At 46.6% G+C, this 21,803-nt stretch overlaps 1 protein-coding gene across 4 annotated transcripts in view; it reads right to left on the minus strand.

Moving 5' to 3' along the window:
- Positions 1-21,803, minus strand: part of shf (Src homology 2 domain containing F) — a 105,750-nt gene that overhangs the window by 68,607 nt on the left and 15,340 nt on the right. For all 4 annotated transcript variants that reach the window (XM_030414359.1, XM_030414360.1, XM_030414358.1 and 1 more), the window contains exon 2: positions 19,398-19,560. In XM_030414359.1, the coding sequence (XP_030270219.1) occupies positions 19,398-19,560 (163 nt within the window). The remainder of the gene's footprint in view (positions 1-19,397; positions 19,561-21,803) is intronic.

Here is a 21,803-nt window from a genome sequence, read left to right on the forward strand (position 1 = left end):
TGATCAAGCACCCTGATTTTTTTGATGTATTATAATTTTTTAGGTTCTGATCTATCTTTAAGACGAGCAGAGTACATTTAAATACACACAGTGTCTAAACAAGACTATAGACTATGCAAAAGTAGTCAAATGTCACACTTATTGGATTGGACATTAGCTCCGGCTCAAACGCAGGTTCCCCTGTTGAATCAGTGCCAGAAATCCCAGCATGCAAATCAAAAAAGGGTACATTTGAATCCCTGAGCCTAATATCTGAAAGCGGTGTGATGCATGGTCAAGTGGATATTCTTTGCTTTCAAAAAACTATTTTCAACTTTCCTGAAAATGTACTTTCATCCTTCTATATCTAATTTGCAAGAATTTTACTTTTGCTACATGAAATTGACTGGAACAATTATTAACTCTGCAAAGGACTTACGTCTTCGTCTGGCTTGTCAGCAGCATTTATCTAAAACAACAAAACAGATTTCCACGACTCTTGGATGGAGGATGGGTCTCAGCCCAGAACAGACCCCGTTAACAACCGGTGTGGATCCAGAAAAACGGACATCCGGGAAATGTTCTCACTTTCTTAAAAATGGGGAATTTTTTCGACCTTTTCTCAGAAGCAAATACATTGATTCAGATGGGGAAAAAAAAAACATGCATATTAAGGTGGTTGGTATCTATGAGTGAGTGTAAATTGATGCTAATCCGAATAAAAATCCAGATACAGCACATCGAAAATGAAGCTTGACTCAACTAAAACGTACTGTTTTAGTTGAGTCAAGCTGCCTACCTCTGCCTTAGCAGAGGTAGGCAGTCCGCCGAGTGCAATTGCAGTAACATATTTCTCATATTAAGGAGATATTTCCCTGGTCAGTCACGGAGAACACTGGTGTGGGTGTGAGTTAGCTCTGTTGCACCCACAAAGGCAAACAAAGACATGTACAGACACACAGCCAGAGAGACGGGGCATAAAGCCAGAGAGACAAGCAACACCACCGATCTCATAACCAGCAACGCTACCAGCACAAGGCTTCAGAGAGAGAGAGTCATTCACAGACCGGTAGTATCATCTCCACCACCATAACACAAAGCACTCGCCTCTCTAATTCACCTGCTGCCTTGTGTAAGCAACACATCTCTTTGTCTGCCACATCTGCTTGGGCTTAATGAGCTCTGAGGCCTGATAATGATATTACTGCCTGCAGAGAACAGCACTGAGAAGAGCTTTACTTCCTCCGTGTGCGTAGGGGACAAACCAAAAACAGACGTTCATGCGCTGTCAGTAGTCATTACCGTGACTGCGACGCTGATGTGCCCGCATATGTGGGAAAAAAAGACAATATGTATGTGGACGTGTAGACATGTTGTCAGCCATCTTGTCCGCAGTAATTACCCAAAATACTCTGATGTGTGTACATGCAAATAGATGCTTGTGCCCAGGATGTCGTTTCTACCACACATGTTGCTACACTGGAGCCGTCTCTTGGGGTCCCAGCCGACCGGTGAGGTCCGTGACAGTGACCGTTCCGCCGTAGAGGCGCTCTTAACAGGACGGAGGATCTCCTGTGGCTGTCAGTGAGGCCTGAAGAGCGGAAATGTCACTAGTCGAGATTCCACGATATGCACTGCCATTCTCATCACTTGCACTCCTTCACCCCAAAGCTTTAGATGCTTGTCAGGGCAAACCCGGGTCTGAGTCACGCACTAGTCCAAATGTAATGCAAAGTGACAGCGCTCGACACAAATATGCTTTGATGCTGAGGCAGGACATGATGTAGTGGTCCATGTTTGATATGTTGTGTATGTCTGCGGGTGTGATGCGCAAGATCGTACTGCGTCAAACTTTTCTCTTCATTTTGACTTAAATTGTAGACACATTGTAGGTTGCGGGGCATGAAAACATCCACATTAGCAGGCAGATGCTACGTTTAGCTTCAAAACTTTCCAGCTTTTTGTATGTGCTTTCGTGAGTCTGGCTCTTATTACAAAGCAGGAAGCTCACACTGACATCTGCGTAGGTGGACAGCACATTAATGCTCAAATAACTGTCACTTCCTTATAACGTCATGAGCTACTCTCTGATGATCAGATGCTACAGGGCTGGATCAGGTATAAACACTGAGCTCTCACGCTGTCAGGTGGACGACACGGATCTCAATGCCTCGGATAGATGCGTCTTCACACGGTGACAGTTTACCTTCGCAACTCCCCAGAACTAATCTAATCAGGCGGATTAAGGCGGGTACTAGTGTTTCTGAGAATGTAAACAAGCGCAGTGATTATGTGACTGAGATCATCTGTGACGCCGCGTGTCTAGATCTGATAGCTGAGCAGTCAGTGTCAACTCACAGCGAGTGACGCCAAGGAGGTGACAAGACATTTTAGGAATTACGTGAGAATGTACTGTGAATGCGCGTGTGTGTGTGTGTGTGTGTGTGTGTGTGTGTGTGTGTGTGCTCGGCCGTGCTTGCTCAGCGCCGAGCCTACAGTAAAGTGACAGGGGTGCCATGTTTCTTCCGAGGATGAGTCAGACCACAGATGACATGTCTGGCTGGTTACACAAGGACACACACTGGTTGAATGTCATACTCGTGTCATTTACATCCAAACCACCAATTACATAAGCTCACAGTGGAAGGCAGTTTGGCTGTGGAGTCGCATGTGTGTGGGACGCAAGCTTGTGATTAGCGTGGCACTAGTTCAAACACCTGAACTAGCATTAATAATTCTGGATTAGGAAAATAATTTAACCGCAACCCACTTTAAAAGCGGGCGGCTGGAATACCCGCTGGGTTTATAACTGCGGACTGCCCAGCGGAGCTTGGCTCTGTGGATTATGTGGTTGTAGTGAACTCCTACGATGTGGGCTTGAGTAAATGTATAAATGTCAAGTCAGGTTTCATGTCTTTTTGATATCCATCAGTGGTGAATGTCACGGATTTCTCAGACATGAGCACAATTTGTGAATTTTGCTGAAGCTGTTGATCAGAGCTTCAGTATGTAGAAGGATAATGGCACTTCTGTCAGTTCCTCTGCCAGTTAAAGTCACCCAAGTTGCCAAGTGTAGCCTTAGTTATGCACTTAGTGATACTCTTCTTTTGCAAGGCAGATGATTTTCATGTAGCAGCTGAGCTTTTCAAAATAGTTCTGCAGTATTGGTTTCACCAAAAAGTCCAACTAACTGGCTAGCCCTACTCAAGGTTTTCCACGGCTTTTAAATTTCATGACAGTCATTTAAAAGCTCAGAGTGGACCTTGAGTGAACTCCAGTTATTTGACGTCCAGAAAGTGCAGCTACTCAGCTCATAGGTCAACAAATCAAAACCAGCTGAGAAAACTCCATTTGCCGATTGAGGCGGAGTGCTGTGGGTGAAAGCTCTCAAAAAAAACCTAGTTAGTTGACTGTGACATGTAATTGTTTTGTCAGTCTACTATTTCTAAGGTCGAGAGCTGAACTTCCACGCTTCACTAGTATATACACTTGGCACTGCAGGCAGTAGTCACTGTTAATACACTTCAAATAGAAAAAAATATATCTTTCTTGAAGTTCTGAAATGTTGTCGCAGAATTGTTCATTTCAAACATGTAAGCAAAAGTGTTTAAGTCTGGAAAATCAGAGCACAACAGAACAACTCTCATTTCCTCTGACCCAGCCAACCCCTGTTGTGTCGTGTCACACAAACAGTCCTCGTTGGTAAAAACACTCGCCTACGCCTCCAAAACTCAAACAGGCCACTGTCCTTCAAACTCGTCTGTCCCCTGAAAAAAAATCAATACCGGTTCTGTATTCAGACAGCATGAATCGGCGCAATCAAACAGCCACCATGAGGCTCCAGGCCCGGGTCAGGCAGTCTGCGCCTCATCCCCTGCGGTGATCCCCTGAAGTCCCACATGAGTAGAGGTCACCTTACTGCCAGATTTCACTTCGCCACCTTCACACTCCGCTGAAAAACCCCCAAGTCTCACTGACTTTCCTTTCCTGATTCTTCTCTAACTTTTATTTATCTATTTTTCACCCAATTCACCATCTCCCTCTGCGCTGTAAGTTTCGGACATCCACCGTGTCCTTCGAGTCATGCCTCATGTCTCATACACGGGGTCTGACAGTAGGGAAGTGGATAGAGAGCGAAAGACAAAGATGGAGGGTGTGTGTCCTTCAAATCAGGTGGTATTCTTTAAAACGTTGACAAAACAAAATGCGGGTCAGTGCATTTATTTTATCAACTACTGCCCAAAGAATTCCATTCTGAAAAAAGGTTGTTACTGTCAATATTATCCACATCTTATCTTTATTATTATACCAACATTTGAGCAAGTAAGCTCAAACACCAAGCAGTGAAAATGAGTTCAAATTGAAAGTTCACAGTTTGCTTCCCATTGCTTGTTGTAGATTCACTGGGAAATTGAATGAAATCATCCCTCGACGGCTGAATGAGCTGACACAATAAACGGGAATAAAAGTGCAAAATGGCCAATAAAAGCTGGTCTTATGACTTGCCAGAAGGAAATCAATCCATCTGTAGCAAAAAAAATAAAACTGTTTGTGGACAGCAATCTATTGTACCCAAACTCAAGAGATGTCTTTTTTCCAAATCAGCCAATTATCTTTGAAGCCTGAGCTCCCTGTAAAAAGCTGCATACAGACAGGAAGTGTGAGAAGACAAGGCAAGAAGGCATTAGAGGCAAAAGTAAGCAACAGAAAAAAAAAAACACCGGTCCAGCCGGCTCTTCGGTAGCTCTCAGCATCCACTGTTCCGCATCAATAAAGCGATCAGTATTTTCCAGATCACTGAGCTGGGGGGGTTAACCACTGCTCTGTGCTCCGGACAAAGATCACCCAGGATAGGCTTTTTGTGAGGTCCAGTGACCCGCCCCGAAGGAGCCAGACTCCGGTCTCCATGTCTGGCCCGTGCTCCCTTAATCACCACCACCAAGAAAGTCGATACTGCGCACGAGTCAATTACCCGGGGAGGAGAACTCATGCCGCCACGTGATCCTGGGGTTTCCCTTATCCGGCCCACCAATCTCTCTGACAGCCAAATCATAGGCAACTTATTGGATTCGGTGGGGAAGGAGATCTTAACATTAATAATTCACTCCGTCCGCGGCTGCATCTCATCTCGCTCGGTGCCACCGGGAGGGAGGCCACGCTGATGCGTACGGCGGGTGAGAAAAATGCAATGCCGGAATGGAAATGAGCCTCTCTCTCGCTGAACCATCTCATTCTCTTATTTGTTTCTCCATTCTATTGTTCTCCTCTCCACCTCTTCTTTCCCATTCTGGCTGTTCCTGTGCCGTTTCTCTTCGCTGTCACACATCCTCAGTCTCCCCACACTCACTCTCTCAGAGCTGAAAATAAAAAACAGACGGCCTTGACGATACTTTCTGACTTTCACGTCAAGAAGATATATGCCAATCTAAAACGGTAGGTAAACTATTCTGGGAAGAAATCTTCTTAAAGTCTGTATAATGAAAAAAAAAAAGTTATAAGCCTGTTTCATGTCTATTGTAAATGGTTTCCTGGGGCTCCCTTCCTACTGTCCTCATTCCCTTCTCCACTGACCCATGCTGACAGACACGTATTCTCCTCTCCTTCACTTTCATCCTCTCTCCAAATGATCTCCTCCCGTCCTCCATCTCCTTCCTCTCCGCTTTGCCGCCATCCCATTTCGCTCTTGCCAGTGGTGTCCTCGCGGTGATGGAAAGCCCCGGCCTCCCTCTGTGAGCTGCTGTCCCTAATGAGGCTCCTCAGCCACACGGCGTATCAAATTAACAGGCTGCACCGACCTATTACAACCCAAACCCACCAGCCCATGGGCACCCCCAATGCAGACCCAGAGCTCCACCTCATCGCACCGGCGATCGTCGTTTGTGATTGATGGGATGTGATGTAAGCGAGGACAGTGGGACTGGAGACAGAGGAGAGGTATAGATACAGAGGAGAGACAGTTAAAAAGGTATACACATCTGTATTTTCCCTGCGAGGCAAAACATCGGCCTTTTGCGATGAGTAATTATCCTCTTGATGGAATAAGTAATGAGGGGGGAAAAGGTCACAGATTGCCTCAGTGAGGAATATAATAGAATATATTTATATTTGTCGAAGCAAGAGTGATTTATTTTCTTTTTTTTGCCAAAGACTCTCAAGGCCCTTTCTCGAGTGTTTCGACTAACGACACGCAGGTCATCTGCCAACTGGTGTCTTCAGATGCCTCCTTCAAAGTTATCGATTTCTGTGATTCTAAATTCTTGGTTTTTGGCAGCAAATTCTTCGTCTGTGTCGGTTCACCATCAGGCTTAAAATACACCGCTTGTAGGGAGAATGTATGCACAGGAGAGTGTGTAATGCCGTAACCATCCATCTGGCTAATTGGATCTTGAATCTTGGAAGGCGCACTTGACATGCTCTGATAAGGTTATAATCTCCCATGTGCCTTTCTGGTGCTAGATCACTATTTTAATTAATTAGTCACCTCAAGTTTAAGCATGACATCCACTTTATGACTGCGAAGAGGGAGGGAAGCCAGACGGCGGGTGTTCGCGAGCGAGCGGAGGCACCGGAGTCAAAATCACAGTTGGATGATACGGCTTTAATTGACGGACTAGTACACATGCGTTCATTGTAGCGCGGGGATGTATATAGACTTAAAAAAAAAGAAAAGGGTAAATGTTTAAATCAGGCTACAATAATGGTTGGATTACCCTGCGAGGGGAGATAACGCTGTGTGTCTCTGGGAAGACAAACCCAGAGAAGGTCACTCCTGAATAAATGCCACCAATAAATTGGTTCCCAGAGAGAGAAAAAAAAAAGACCCCTGGGCTGTTTTACAAGACAACAAGGCTCCTATAAAAGAGCTTAGTCCGGAGTCTATCACAGTGAAAACAGGGATGTCCCAGACTACTGCCTCCTGGCTAGAGCGATAGACCAGAAACCCAGTGATGGGAAGACAGATGGAGGCGGAGAGGGAACAAATGATTCAATGTTTATCAAATAAATGGAGACAGGGGGAAGTGTACAGATAGAGGGAGACACAAAATGGAGATATGATTAAGATAGAAGAAAGGAATAAAGGAGACCAAACAGAAATGGGTTTCGAACAGAGAGGATGTGAAGAGGCTACATACAAGAGATGGAGTCAGAAAAACCCTGACAAGCTCTGCGGAGAGAGACGCGGCGCCGGTTTTTCGAGATGACGGCTTCATCACGGCGCGCTGCCTCTTCAAAACCCTCCTCGTCCAACCCGGTTGTCAACGGGCTCGCCGTGCTACATTACTCAGACTGCAGCGGCAGATACCGGTTACTCTCCTCTGATTGCTCTGTGCCAGTTCACACAGACAAACACAGACTGACACAGACATCACCTGTTCCCACTTACCCACCAGCTAAAGTTGTAGCTGCATATGAATTATGAATCAGGTGTCATTTGCGGCATCGTTTCACAGTTTCTGATCTGACGTACCGTGATTTAGCAACAACAATATGCTCCGAAAAGTCCCTCTTACAAAGTCACAAGCCAACAAAAGAACTAAACACTAGTTTCTCTTTCTGTTTCACAGTTCACACGCACTTAAGTAATCGGGTTTTGCCAAAAAATCTGATCTCTCAAGTGACATTTAGCAAATCGGATTTCCCCGCTAGATTTCTGAGGTGTCTCTAAAAAACACAAATTTATTGGTCATGTATTTCTAAATGTCACGTACCCACGTACAGGACAAAAGCTAACAGTGTTACAATAGAAGGAGAGATCCAACAGCAGATAACAGAGAAGTCAGACTGCAACTGAAACCATCTAAATAGCTTCCAGAAGTTCATTTTTGATTTTCTGTTTCTTTTTCACCGACAGGAAGCAGCAGCTTTTGTCACTGAGAGTTACAGTAAATAAGCTGCGCCTCCAAAATAAAATCTTGTCACTAACCTGCCGCTGCACGTATACACAAGATTCCCAGTTCACATGGGGCCGATTACATCAATAACCCGGTTTCACTCGGTAACCCGGATTCTTGTGTACATGTAAACAGTCCGTGTGACCCGCCGGAGCTCTCTCCGTCCTTCATCTCTCTCTCACACGTGCCCAACACAATAAGAGTCTAAAACAAGCCTCCCTCAGTGAGAGAGGATCAGTTCCTGAGTTATGATTGAAAAGCCTTGTCAAACACCGCAAGGACAAGGTGAATCCGGAGTTATTGATTGTGACGTGCTCTGACTGCTGATGAGCACGTCCCAAAAATTTAAGGTTACTGGCGAGATCTGCTCCAACACCGGCTCTGAGCCTGCACTCCAACCTATCAGACCTATGATAACCTATTTTAAGTTTATACAGCATTTACCCAGCAGGATACAATAGTTTTTTTCATGGATATTTTGGAGAACAGCAGAGTTACTGGTGTCTTTTCTATTGATTTCATGACAATACAGCCTCAAAAATTCTGCCGCTGGTTCTGCATATAAGGCCGTCTTGACAACTTAATTGAAGGGGCTCAACTATTTATTTTTAGAGCACTCTGCGGTTTTAATAAGGGCGTAATAAAAACTCAAAAAACTGAATAAACAAGCTGTTCACAGAGGGAAATAAGGTCCCTAGAGCACTGTTTGAAGCTAGAAAGGTGGCAGGGTCCGCCAAATAGCTACTAGTAAAACAATTGTGAAATTGCGTTGTCAGTTTCTTTAATTATATTTGGTTCATTTAGGCATTAAAAAAATCAGTCAGTGAACATTTTTCTCTTCAAATTTCTAAAAACTACGTAGTGCACCTTTAAATGAAGCACGTTTCCTTTTCTCACACCCACATCCACACAGCCCAGTGCACTCCGGTATACTTCCTACTGGTTTCGATGGATTGTACATTTGTGTTTGTCTAGTGTTCCTGTGTCTGTCTTTTTTTTTTTTTTTCCTTTTTGGTTGCCCATCTGTTCCTGTCGTGTCCTTCAACAGCTGCCGAGTGCTTGCCGCCCACTTGCACACACACACACACACACACACACACACACACACACACACACACACACACACACACACACACACACTCGCACCTAAAAGCTCTCTGTCGCACCAGAGTGTCAACAGGCCAGATTTCCTCTCCAGCTCGACTGTAGCCGCCGCAAAAAAACACGGGGCTGCTATGAGATTGCTGCCAGCCACGTCTCCGTATATCACTGATTCACTAAGTCTGTCATCCTCTTTCTCTCTCTCTCGCGCAGCAGCCAGTAAAATCAGACCAATAACCTCCATCAAGTGTCTGCCTGCAACCAAGATACAAGCCACAGCCTCGAGTTTCATCTCCACTTGAGGCCAAATGGATACTTGACATATCAAATGACCCAGAGGAAAGTGTGTCTGTGTGCACGGCAGCTGTGTACGCCTCCGTCTGTGCATGTGTGTGCATGTTAACACACGTCATGCGTGTGTATGTGTGTGTGTGTGTGTGCTGCTGCAGGTCCTAAGTAGCCCAGCAGCGGGTATGAGTTCTGCCCCGTCCTCCTCTGCAGTGGCCCAGACACGGATTAATGGTGTCATTAATCTTACCTTTAAAATGAATGACTTCAGCACCTCCAACCTGCGCCAGAGTGGCTGCCTGGTGCCCAGCATCCCCCCCCCCACCCCCCCCCCTGCGGTCCCACCCCTCCCTACGCGCTCGGCTGTAACGGATGGATAGCGGGCCTGCCATCCTATCCATCCTCGGCTTGGCGCGGTGTTGCCACAGCGGGATATCAGAGGCCGGCAGAAGGCTCTCGCCAGTGGACGCCGCTTCCCATCCTCTCGCTGCTCGTTCTGTGTCGATGTGTGTGGGGACTATGTGCATTCAGCTGGTGGAAAGTATCCGCGTCATAGAGACTGTCAAGTTTCAGACTGCTGACAGATATGTTTTTATGAGCAAATGCGTATATTTCACTGACTCAAGGTCTCTGTTTAATGATAGGAACTTATATCAAATCTACGGACGTCACACGGCCTACTTAGTTTCTATCACACCAACCTGCTCGGCCCCGGGAACTAGCTGTTCCAAACTTTAGACTTTGTGTGATTTCTGGTGAATTACAGCTTGATCAAGTTGTGTCGAAAAGAGAAACGACCTGTCTAGATCTGTTGCTGTGATGTTAGTCATCCTTTGCAGAGCCTCGGTGTAGGGAGCTTCACGCAGAACTCACAGAGGAAATCATAAGAACTATGGCAGGAATATATCGAAAACAGCTCTGCATGATTGTGCACATTCAAGATGAATACATTGGGCAAAATATAAATAGCTGAATAACATGACAAGTAGCGCAGCAGCTCTAACCACAACGTGTCAACCTCCAGTGGAAATGTCAGATTTATCGACAACCGAGTTGCCGGCGCTTCGGCGCGGGGTGGGATTCATCAAATGAGGGGGGAAGAGGTCATCACGCCGGAGCTGGAGACTTCTCATTTAACAATAAATCGTCTGTCTTCCTGCTCTCCCACACCTTCCAACCCTCAGCGTCGCCCAATAACCCTCTGCTGGCCATTATCCGGCAGGCCAAACACACATCAGCACACACACAGCCACGACCCTTTGGACAGCGCGTCGGTGTCAAAGTCAAGGAATTGCACCAAACTATTTTTCGAACCGCCTGTGCGTCCAGGAAAATGAGCATATGTTCAGTTTGTCGGCACAATAGATGAATCACACAGCTCAGCACAACCTCAATCTTCTCGTTCTGGCCACTGAGCATCACACTCGACGCACAGCTATTTTCTGTGAAGTGGATATTGGTGCGGCACGGTACAACAATCGCACAAAGCCTTCACACAGTTCTTTGAAACCGCTTCACTGGTTTTCAGTTCGTCCCACAAAACGGTTAATGAGGTGAGATTTGTTGCCGTGTCGCTTGTTATAACCAGGGGGAAACAGGAAAACTGCGCTCGTTTACAGAATGAGCTTCTTTCTCTCTTTTTTTTTTTCAAGCTAATTATTTAGCACCGCTGTTGCTTCACAACTTCAGCGTTAAACGTCCTCCGTGCTAGATTTTGCTCTCACACTGAATTTGGTGGAGAGCAGAGAGAATCTGAGAGCTCCACGAAAGGAACTCCAAGGAAAAACGTTTAATTGTATCATGAAATTTAGCCTGATTGTTTAATTTACTAGCTCGTACTGTTTCTGTCTCTTATTTTGAAAAGGACGAACAGTGAACAAGATATCAGGCTACACCTGAACCCCAACATCTCAACATATATAATAATAAATTAGGGTCGAAACTGCGTCTTTTTGCTCTGCTCTCATTACACTGTGCGTTTTGTCGACGACACCATTTTAAGCGTTACAATAACACGGCTCCGGCAACAGCGCCGAGCTTAAAAAAAGATTTTGAGGAAAGAAAAAAAAGAAAAAAAAAGGGCCACCTGACTCCGGCTCTGGCGCCGAGGAGCTCTGGTTCTGCATCACTCAGTACCGCCCTGTCAGATCGGCGCGTAATAACTGTCAGTCATTCCTCATGGGATCATGTAGATGTGACAAGTGGGTAGCTCGCTTCTGACAAAATCTGGCAACCGCTGAGCAGGGCACGGGCGTAATGACTAGTCAGGGAGCGGGCTGGAACAGTGGACTGGTTTCTGTTAAATAAGTGGACACCCTGTAGTGAAGAGGACATTTCTTTTTAGAAACTAAGTAGAACTAGGCCATGTTTTTTTGGACCTGAGAGGAGGCTTGGGTTCAGAAAACAAAACCTCCACTAGCTCAACATCATCATTATCAACCCGCTGTGCTGCGGGGTCATGTGGTCATAAAGCCGCCGCAGCAGAGCCCGAATGTGTTTCCACCACTTTTTTTGGGGGGGTCTTGACATGGATCATCACTCTCCTCAGTAAACTTAAAAAAAATCAGCGCTCTCAAAATATCGAAGAATCTTGAACACAGCCCGAGCTCGTGAAATAAATATGGATCTTACAGTTAGACTATAGCCTGATCGTTTTGCAGCTCAACATCTCCACTGTTTGTCCTCGAGCTGATAAATGATATTTCTTTAGGTTTATGGGGGTTTTTTAAATCCATTTTCGATGCGATTTCAAGTTTTACAGTCAATCCTTGGTCGTGTCTGTTGGTTTTGTGGATGCTGGGAACTCAAGTCATTCAAACGCTGTGTGTGTGTCGGTGCCCTCGATGACCTCACTAAGAAAACTTCCTGTTCAACGCAGTGACTCTTACATGGAAACTGCTCCCAGGTCTTTATCCTCACCGAGTCTGTCATGACTTGTTGGCGCCTTGCTGTAACGGCAGAATAACACTTCTACCTTTTCCATTTCATTCTAACTCTGTGACTTTGATCGTATTTATTTACTCGTTTTCACAAGATATTTATTCTAATTTAAGCATCTTAAATAAGCTGCGTAAATGTCACGAGGTTGCCGTCTGTAGGCGGTTCATAACAATAAAGAAAAAAACATCTTGTCAAAGGTGGAGTCATTTCCACAGTTTTTAATTACTGGTAAAAAACAGCAGCGGCGAGCTGATTGTATGGCCCAAAAACCTCTTAAACAGTAGTTGTTGTGTGGTGTGAGAGGAAGGAGGAGGAGGAGGAGGAGGAGGGTGTTAATTATTCACTTCCCTGTCCAGTTCTCAGCTAGTGGCCTTGCAGTGCGTGCTTATTTATAGCTGCCTATAATCAGCTGGGGTAATGCATGAATGTGTTTGCTGAGGTAATTCTTAAGCCATCCTTCAAACGCAGCGAGGCAGACGAGACGGTAAACAGAACCAGCAAATAGAGGATAGCTGCAGAATCCTCGTGTGCTAAACCGACAAAACACTGAACCGCAATTCGACAATTCTCACAAAAAAAAAAAAAAAAAAGAGGCACAGATTTCCAAACTCGCTCAAAACCAGAATTCCAGTTTGAGAGGTGCCACCATCAGTGCACGCTCCGGATGCTCCTCGTGTTGCAGCTCGGGGCAATAAAAGCAGAGTTACAGGCCAAGAAATGTGCCGCCACATGTACCTGCCATCGCCTCGGGTGAATGTTCACTCCTGCGGCCGAGTGGGGGAGGAGATGGAAACCGTTCCGCACACCATGTCTCCATTCTTTTTCCCTTAAATTGTCTCCGTAAAGTGACCCAGGGGTGCTGTGATATGAATTTGTCCCCACCGTCTCTGCCTTCCAGTCAATCTCTTTACCTCTCCGTTTTGCGTCTGGGTTGCTCTCTCTCGTGTTTCGTCTTCCCACTCTCTCTTTTGGACTCGCGTTACCACTTTCCCTTTTTCTCCTTCCCCCCCACCCCACCGCCGAACACGTTTCTCTCACCCACTCCTGCCTATGCCAAACTGGTAATGTCTCTGGCATTTATACTGCAGAGCCAACAGGGGGCTTAGCAGCACACTATCATGAGTAATTGAAATAATCAACTCTGTTGCTAATGACTCATCTCCTTGGCACTGGATGCTAGTCTCCACATCATTGGGAGCGCAGTGCAGGAGGTGCCAGTGCCGGGAGACATTTCCCAGCACATTTCTCAGAGAGGGGGAGGGGGAGAGAGAGGGGGGGGGGGGAAACAGCGTACACCCATCTACCGTGAGTCAACCATTATGGAAAACATCAGGGGTTTTTTTTCCCCCGCAGGCGTTCTGGCCCTGTTGCACAACTCTCCTGCCGCTAAATGACTGAGCATGACCTGAGAGATGGGATGAGGAGACAAATTGAGGTTACAACTTTGACACGCCGTGTAATAAATTCACCTCTGGTTTAAAATATTTCACACCGGAGGGGTTATTTCTGTCTGATTCCCCCGTTGACACATTCACACACGCTTCCAACAAACACACACACACACACACACACACACACAGACACGCACACCGTTGGCCCAGCTATGGCTTGAGGAGAAGGCCGAGTGGATCGGACTGGACTGTGTTTGTTCGGGAGAGCTCAATCATGCAGGCTGTTTGCACAACAGGCCTCCTCTGCACTGTGGGAAAACTCACATGGCCGTCTGACGGGGGAGTGTGACGATCAGTGTGTGTGTGTGTGTGTGTTCATTGAGAAATAGCTTGACGCAGGTTGCCCCGCAGTATCAGCCCAGCCTTTTGTACCTCCGAGTGTAACAAGTCTCAACAGCTACAACAATGTACGAGGGCGCACAGACGAGTGGAGGAGATCTAGTAACGTCGCAGAAGTTGATACGAGCCGCTCTTCCGACAGCTCCTCTGGTGATTAGGTGCTGCTGCTTGCGTTGAGGTATGCAGGGAATGGCCCCCGCTGACAGCTGAGGAGGTGTGTGTGTGTGTGTGTGTGTGTATTTGTAAGGGTTGCTGCGAACATATCTGTGTGTATTTACATGTGCGAAAGAGACGACAAGGTAGAGAAAGAAGGTTGTGTTTGAGTGCGAAATCTGTCCCGAGCTCGCACGCATTCAAAAAAATACGCACACCCACGTACGAGATACACACCTTTCGATACAGCAGCTCTACATGCCGGAACACCAGCTGACAACGAAGGAGGGTAATAAACTCCCCTCTCCCGGGCTCACACGCATGCGTTCCACTTGCTTACACGGATACAAAGATAGCACATGTAATAGCTGACGCGTGCGGACATGACAAACATTCGAGGCACTCTGGAGGCGCAGGAGACGCGGGAAAGACGGAGTGGCTGCGCACATGTCTTCACATAACTGCAGGCGGTGCGGCGAGCCTCGGCCCCCGGCAGCCACTTCGGAGGAGCTTCTGGGGGGGTGGGGCCGGCTTTTCAGGTTAAGGAAGTCGTGACATGCCCCTCCAGCAGGCCCATAAATCAACCGGCTCAACGTTGCTAAGGATGGCTCTCGGGAGAGGAAGGCACGGAGCACACACACACACACACACACACACACACACACACACACACACACACACCAGCCAGACCAGCTCACGCGCACACACAAAGTCGCGTACACGTACGCGACGGCGCGCGTGCCAACAAACACGCGCTCGCAGACAGCAGGAGCGCACGCTGTGTTATGTAAACGGCTGTGGCACTTTTGGCCCTCGGGTCGCTGCGCGCCACACCTCCCACTGTGTGGTCGAGTGTGCGTGTTTGTGTTCAAGGTGTGAATGTTGTGTAATTAAGGGATTATAATTGTGTCTTTAAACAGCACATCCGGTTTTCACAGAGTTTAACTTTACACTCAAAAAAATAAAAAAATATAAAACCAGTTGAATGAACTTATTATTCAGTTTTAATGACGCTTTCTGATGCAGCGTGGTTAATTGGAGTAGGGGGCCTCAGGTCCGATGCGTTCGTGCAGCAATCTCATTTTGGTTCTTCGAGTATTTTTCGAGCTAATTAAATTCAAGTTGTGGGAGTGAAAAAACAATGGAGGAAGTGCTACTTGGAACACAAAGCAGGTGCACTTCAGCGAAGCGGTGTGCATTGAAATTCATTTCCTCTCTTGTGGACAGGCGCTGGTTGGTGACTAGACGCTCTGTTTTTTTTTTGTTGGATCTTTATAGAAAAAAGTATTCCTGTGACTTGAAGACGATAGGGATAGGACTGATGATCAGCCTGGAGAATATTTGGCATCTTTCTGATTATTAGTATCGGGATTTCTGAGTGCGATTGCTGAGAACATACGCTGATTTGAAAACTAGCCATTTCTGCTCTGATGGAGCATCCGTCTTCTGTCTGTAGTGATGGCTCTGTGGGCTCGATCAATGACTCGCCTACAGCTCTCTCTGACACATCACATCACAAGCCAGCAGCCAGTCAACACTGAATAACACAAATCTGCAAAGTAACTAGTAACTAGAGTTATTAAATAAACGTAGTAGAGAGAAGCAGAAAATGAAACCTTGAATTTGGTTAAATCTCTTCATTGGATGCCAAGATGTTTATTGGTTCCAATTTCGGGTATCGGTCTACTTGATTTATTACAGCTGGTATCTGTATCGGCCCTGAAAAAACACTCGATCCCTAGCAGATGAGTACAGCAGTAAGTAAAGCATATAAATCAATCAGGTTGTTCATCTCATGAGGTTGCAATGGCTCAAAAAATGCTAATGAGAGAGGGGAGAAGTGTGGAAACCCTCTTCTAATCAGCATGTGAGCGCACGCATACAGTTTGACAGAGTCATTGTAAAAAATCTGCAAGTTAACATTTAGGGTTGGAAATAAAATCTTTACATTTACACACAACATGTTCAGCTTCATCACACAGGAAGTGATTTGTCTCATGATGTCAGAAAAACCAGGATTTACCGTAAAGCACTGTAAGCTGGGCTTTAAAAGATGCTCGGAATATACACACATATACACAACTTGCTAAATGATTTTTTTTTTTTACAAGCTCCACTCCTACAATTTCCTCCGGGTACTCGCCATGGGCACCTCATGCAAATGAGATTGTTACGGAGACTCTTTTTCAATCCATGGGATCCTACATGGAACAGCTTAGTCACACGATTGCCTTACAGAGCACCTACTGTCTGATCACCCTCATAATCTCTGTTAAGTGCAGCACAAAACCACAAGCGATTACTCAACACAAAAGATACTAATCTGAGGTGGCCGGTGTGAAAGAGGTTACAACATGCGAGTGTTTCTGCATGTGTCGGAAAAACATGGAAATATGAGTCACAGATGGGAGCGTCCCAAGATGATGGCCAAGAATGATATCAAGGCCTCGCATGTAGGAAATTATGAATATCAGTATCAGCAGATACCGAGTATTAAATTACTGTGATTGATCGGGGAATTAAAAATCGGCACAGTAACAGTGTGTGTGTGTGTGTGTGTGTGTGTGTGTGTGTGTGTGTGTGTGTGTTTGTCTTTGAGATTCAAGCCAACAGCAGCTCAAAGTAAATCTTGCGCCGAAACCTGAAACCTAAAGATCGCCTGTGAAGAAAAAGGACTGATTTATCTATAACACTCTGCTTCTTAAGATTAATTGGAAACACTTTTTATAAGAAACCGTTCCACACCTTTGCATTTTTACAAGTCGAGGCAGTTGAGCCCCGTTTTATGGAGGAAGAGCCGTTTTTTTTATAGATGACAAACATTTGGCTGGTGGTAAATTAGAAAGCTCGCTCCGACAGCCATAAATAGCAAAGTTTTCTGTCGTGTTGTCATGTTCGGGGCTTTTGTGTCCATCTGCACCCATCTGTGAACGACGCGAGTGCTGAGAAGAGGAGGAGGCTGTTCGAGCTGCAGCTCCTCTACAACAAACAGTCTGCGGGGCTGAAGAAAAAAACTCAAGTGTTGTTAACAGTGCGGGTCGACTAAGAAAAAAAGAAATCGGTGCCTCGCCTGGAGAGTGAAAGGCAAAGAAGATGAGAGCGAGCACTAGTGACAGAAGGAGAGAGAGGGAGATGCAAGCCTCCAGCTTCACATGGTCCTTTCTTTGCTTCGGTGCAGCGGCCCATTCAACAGATCCTCTCTCTCCTTTTTTTGAAGCCAGCTAAAATCTGAGTGCACAGTTCTGCCAGGCCGATATGCTGTCGGAATGAGAGACACCGCAATTACTCTATATCCACCGTCAGTGTGCTGATGCGGTGATGCAGGCATCTGGCCTTGCGCAGAGAGCGAGAGAAAACGAGAGTGCAACCGCCTGACCAATCGTTACATCGCTGAGGTACCCCTCGGGCAAGACACTTAACCCACATCTGCACCGGTGGGGCTGAACTGGGCAGCATCCAGCTGGTGCAGGTGTGCAGCGGTGCAGGTTTGGAGCAAAGTGTTGCTGAATAGGAGCATTTTATATGGAAATGTGGTTCCAATAATGAACTAGTGAAAGGCAAACTTTTGTTTTTGTTGCAGTTAGAGTTTCCACAATCATTATTATGTATTTTGGGAGCTTTAAGTATGATTACTTATCCAACATGGCCAGTCCGAGTTACTTTTTCCTGACTAGATGGAATTATTCTGCATGATTTTTTAAGAAAATCTAATATTTGTTGAATTCCTCCTCCTTAATTGATGTCTTTTTGTGCTGCATGTTTGAGCAATGTGCATTATTTAATGCGCGCGAAATCAGCCGCCCAATGGAATGAATCCACGGGATCACTCTGAATATTAAAAGGATGACAGCAGAGCCAGAGAGATCCACTAACAGCTCTGTTCAAAAACAAACGCCCTGCCAGCTCAGTCAAAACAGCAGAGGGGAAAACAAAGAACCGGCAATCAATAGATATGATGGGTAAAAAGCGCGGAGCCTGAAAACAACACCACTCCAGGTTTGTAAAGACGAGAGCAACCAAAAACGGCAAAGACTTCATCAGACAAACATGGTTTGTCGATACAGCCGAACGGGGAACTGTGTCGGGTCGAGTTTAAAGAGCGCAGAAAAAAACTTGGAATTAGTTCAAGACTCGAGTGATGCCGCAAAAAGCCGTGCTCGGGTTGCTGTTGTTGTATTTCTTCTTTTTTTTTTCTTTAGAGCTTCCTCCACCTGAGAGAGCCGATAAATCTTGAGTTTTTGTACTCGGCTGAGGCAACGACTGGGCCAGAGGTCAAACCAGTAAGACAGATGAAAACAAGAGATTGTCTGGGGGCCCATTAAAAAGAAAATTGCTGAGGAGGGACTGAGACGTTCACGTCCTGCCTTTGTGGGAGCAAATGGGGAGTGAGTGAGAGTGTGTTTGCAGGAGTACAGTGTGTGCAGGAGGGTGAGAGGTGTCGGTGTATTGTAGATGATATGACTGTCAGAGTCATATCAGGGCCTCGGCGCTGATATCTCCGCTGAGTCTCAAAAACATCCGTTTGAGGTCTGACACTCACACAAACATTTTTCTGTGACATTCCTTCCTTAGGTACTAAGGTCTGTTCGGAGAGGAAAACAGCTGCCACATGTTTTGTTTTTCTCCACATTTTTCATCATGTCTCTTCTCTCTCTCTCTCTCTCTCTCTCTCTCTCCGCACATTCTTTGTTCTTTGTCATCGCTGTGCGCCCTTAGCCACAGAATGAATGTGCGCTGTGACAAAGCCGTGCGGAGAATGTGGTTCGGCCGAATTCTTATGCGAGCACACGGCTATTGTTGTCACATTAAAAAAAAAAAAAAACGGAAAGGAAAAACAGCCTTCCTGGAAATCCCAGCGAGTGGACGTTTCCACATGCACAAAAGTTTATCGCTCCTATACCTCTGAGCTGTGTGTGTGTTTGTTTAATCACGTATGGGCTCGTGCGACTTCTGAGGGGGGGGTCAAAGTCAGCGCTTTTTTGAGAAATGTTTTGACATCTTTCGTGACACGCAGGTCGTGTTTTTTTTGCTCCGCTGCACCTGTCATGCGGAGCGGCGTCGGGGGCCACGCGAGGCTCCTTTCATTAATTCCCCAGCTTGGTAACATATGGCCAAATCACACTGCATACTGATTAATAATCTGCCAGAGCGCAGTCATAGCAGAGACACAAATCAATTATTTGTCACTTAACCCGTCAATTAATCACAGTGTGAAGGTGGGCAGAGGTAGCCGAGTGAGAAAGTCTTGATTTACCTGCCATCATCTTCTGGGCCTCGTACGGCTCCATGTAGCCGTCGTTCTCGGTCGTCACTTTCTCCGTGTTGGTCTGAGTGCCGCCGCCGCCGCTGCTGCCGCCGCTGCCGCCACCAGCCTTCTCTGCATCAAAGGGGTCCGCGTAGTCTTCAAGGATAATGAGCTGCGGGGGGGGGGGGGGGGGGGGGGGACAAGAAAAAAAAAAACAAGGAAAAAGGTGAGATGGAGGAAGAGAGGGAAAGAAGTGAAATAGCAAAAGAGGGGAGAATTCATTTTGCTGCTCTGCTGAACACTGCGACACGGGTTAGGTGTCGGGAGAGTTGTGTGACAGATACTGCGGCGGCCCAGGACAGGGCCGGGGACGATATCCGCCGAGGCCGGCCGGAGAGATAAAGGGGAGAAACACATAAATAACCCCCCCACACACCTCTGTATGCCTGGGCACACCACCACAATGCCTCAGCTTTCAGCCTTGCAGCACGCTCCCTGCTACTGCCTGGTCTGCCTAATTATACGATAGCCCGGTGACAGGCCTACATTTCAAAAAGTAGAGGAAAGGAAGACCACAACTGCTCAACTTTCTTAAGAGAAACAATTTGGCAGATTTATGCCGAGCTGGCAGTGAGCCACGGCTAATTGCAGTCTTGCTCTTTTGCTGAGTATTTTGCGCAGTAGATGGCAATTAGGTGGACGTCCCGAGACCCAGAAATACAGCTGAAACCTTTAGGGAGCGGAGGAGCAGTCCGCGTCTACGGTGCCTTGGGGGGATATTTGTTTTCTCGAAACGTCTGATTCGCCTGCCAGGGAACGCCGCTTCAAAAGTAAATATCTTCCATTTGAAAGGGAATAAACTCCCATGTGAGCCGTCGCTCCTCTTGGACACTGGATCTAATGAGGGGGGGTGTGACTGCAGGGGTTTTGAGCCAGCTGTTAGAAAAATTGACTTTTCTCTCAGTCGAGTATAGTCCTGCCAATCAGTGGGCGCCGCATGTTCTGTAATGTTTTTAGGCGAAGGGTTTCAAACAAGTAAGCCGACGCTCGGGCATACACCTAAGGGAGCATGTAAACACGTCCACGAGCGGCACTACACCCCTGTGAGTCATGTGTAGCAGGAAGGGATTTGGTTCTCATTATAAACAAGCTCATCACTCATCTGCTGGACGGGGCCGGGCGCGGCAGGCTGGAGGTGGGCCGAGCCTCATGCCCGCCATGCAGCGCCTCCACCTAGCCAGCTTTTTTTTCCTTGAGAAACAACCACTGTCCGTTCTTTGCCACAGAGGGAGCACGCTTCCCAGAAGCTAAGTGCACAGGCAGGCCACCCGTGAGAGTGCCACAGACACACACACACACACACACACACACACACACACACACACACACACACACCTGCCAAGCCTCAGGGAAGCAAGTAAAATGTACAGATATACCCTTCCAGCTCTGGGATTTCTCTTCGGCTGGGAAAGCACCGACATTTTTACGGTAGCGATCGAGGTCAAGTGTCGTTTAAGTCCGTCAGAGACGCTCGAAAAGACGAGAATAAAGAAAAGTTTGCGTGTCAAAGGGGAGAAAGTTTACGAGGGATCACTCGTAAGCTGCTTAGCGACAAAGAAACGCTGCAGGTATATTCCGCCTGATCATCTTCACTATACGCGGATTAGCAATGAAAGCAGGGGAAGTAAGAACCACGGATGTGTTTCATGGCAGCTACTGTGTGTTAAATCCGACTTCTTCAATATTCCCTCTCCATCTGTTTTGGGAAAAATAGCTTTCTCTTTTTTTTTCTGCCACGGCATAATTACGGGTTCCTCGAATGTTTTGCTTCTGTGAATTCAAGCCGGGGGAAAAATCCAATACAAACATCGTCCCGGTTTGTTTTCCTGTGCCGAACAAATATACATATTTCACTCGCAAATGTAATCAAAATTCAGCGATTCAGATGAGCTACATCTTCGTGGCCCCCAGAGGACCCCCCCCCCCCCCTAAAAAAAAAACTCTCTGCAAATGATGCATTATACAGCCACGGTGTCATTACCATCTCGCACCTTGTTGCATGGAAACTCAGCCCATCAGTAATCACAGCGTGCGCCAAAGCCACCTCAGATACAGTCACTGCAAACACAGCCCAAACCTAAGAATAAATCACCCTCGCTAAAAAAACATGTGAATCACCTAAATGGGAGGGACGGAGGCCAGTGCCCGTTGGACTGCGGTGCGCTGTAGCAGAGTGGCTCGAGGTTTGAGAGCCGAAGCACCGCAACTGTGATGGAACAATCCAAAAATGCTGCATCTTACGTTCCCTCCAACAGCTTAACATGACAGCAGGAGCTTATACGTTCCCCCCCCACCAGAGCTCACACCTTAAAGTTCTACCCACCGCACCACTCGCATTCGTGCACCTTCGTAAGC

Source organism: Sparus aurata, chromosome 4 (genome assembly GCF_900880675.1).
Source record: "Sparus aurata chromosome 4, fSpaAur1.1, whole genome shotgun sequence".
Taxonomy (NCBI): domain Eukaryota; kingdom Metazoa; phylum Chordata; class Actinopteri; order Spariformes; family Sparidae; genus Sparus; species Sparus aurata.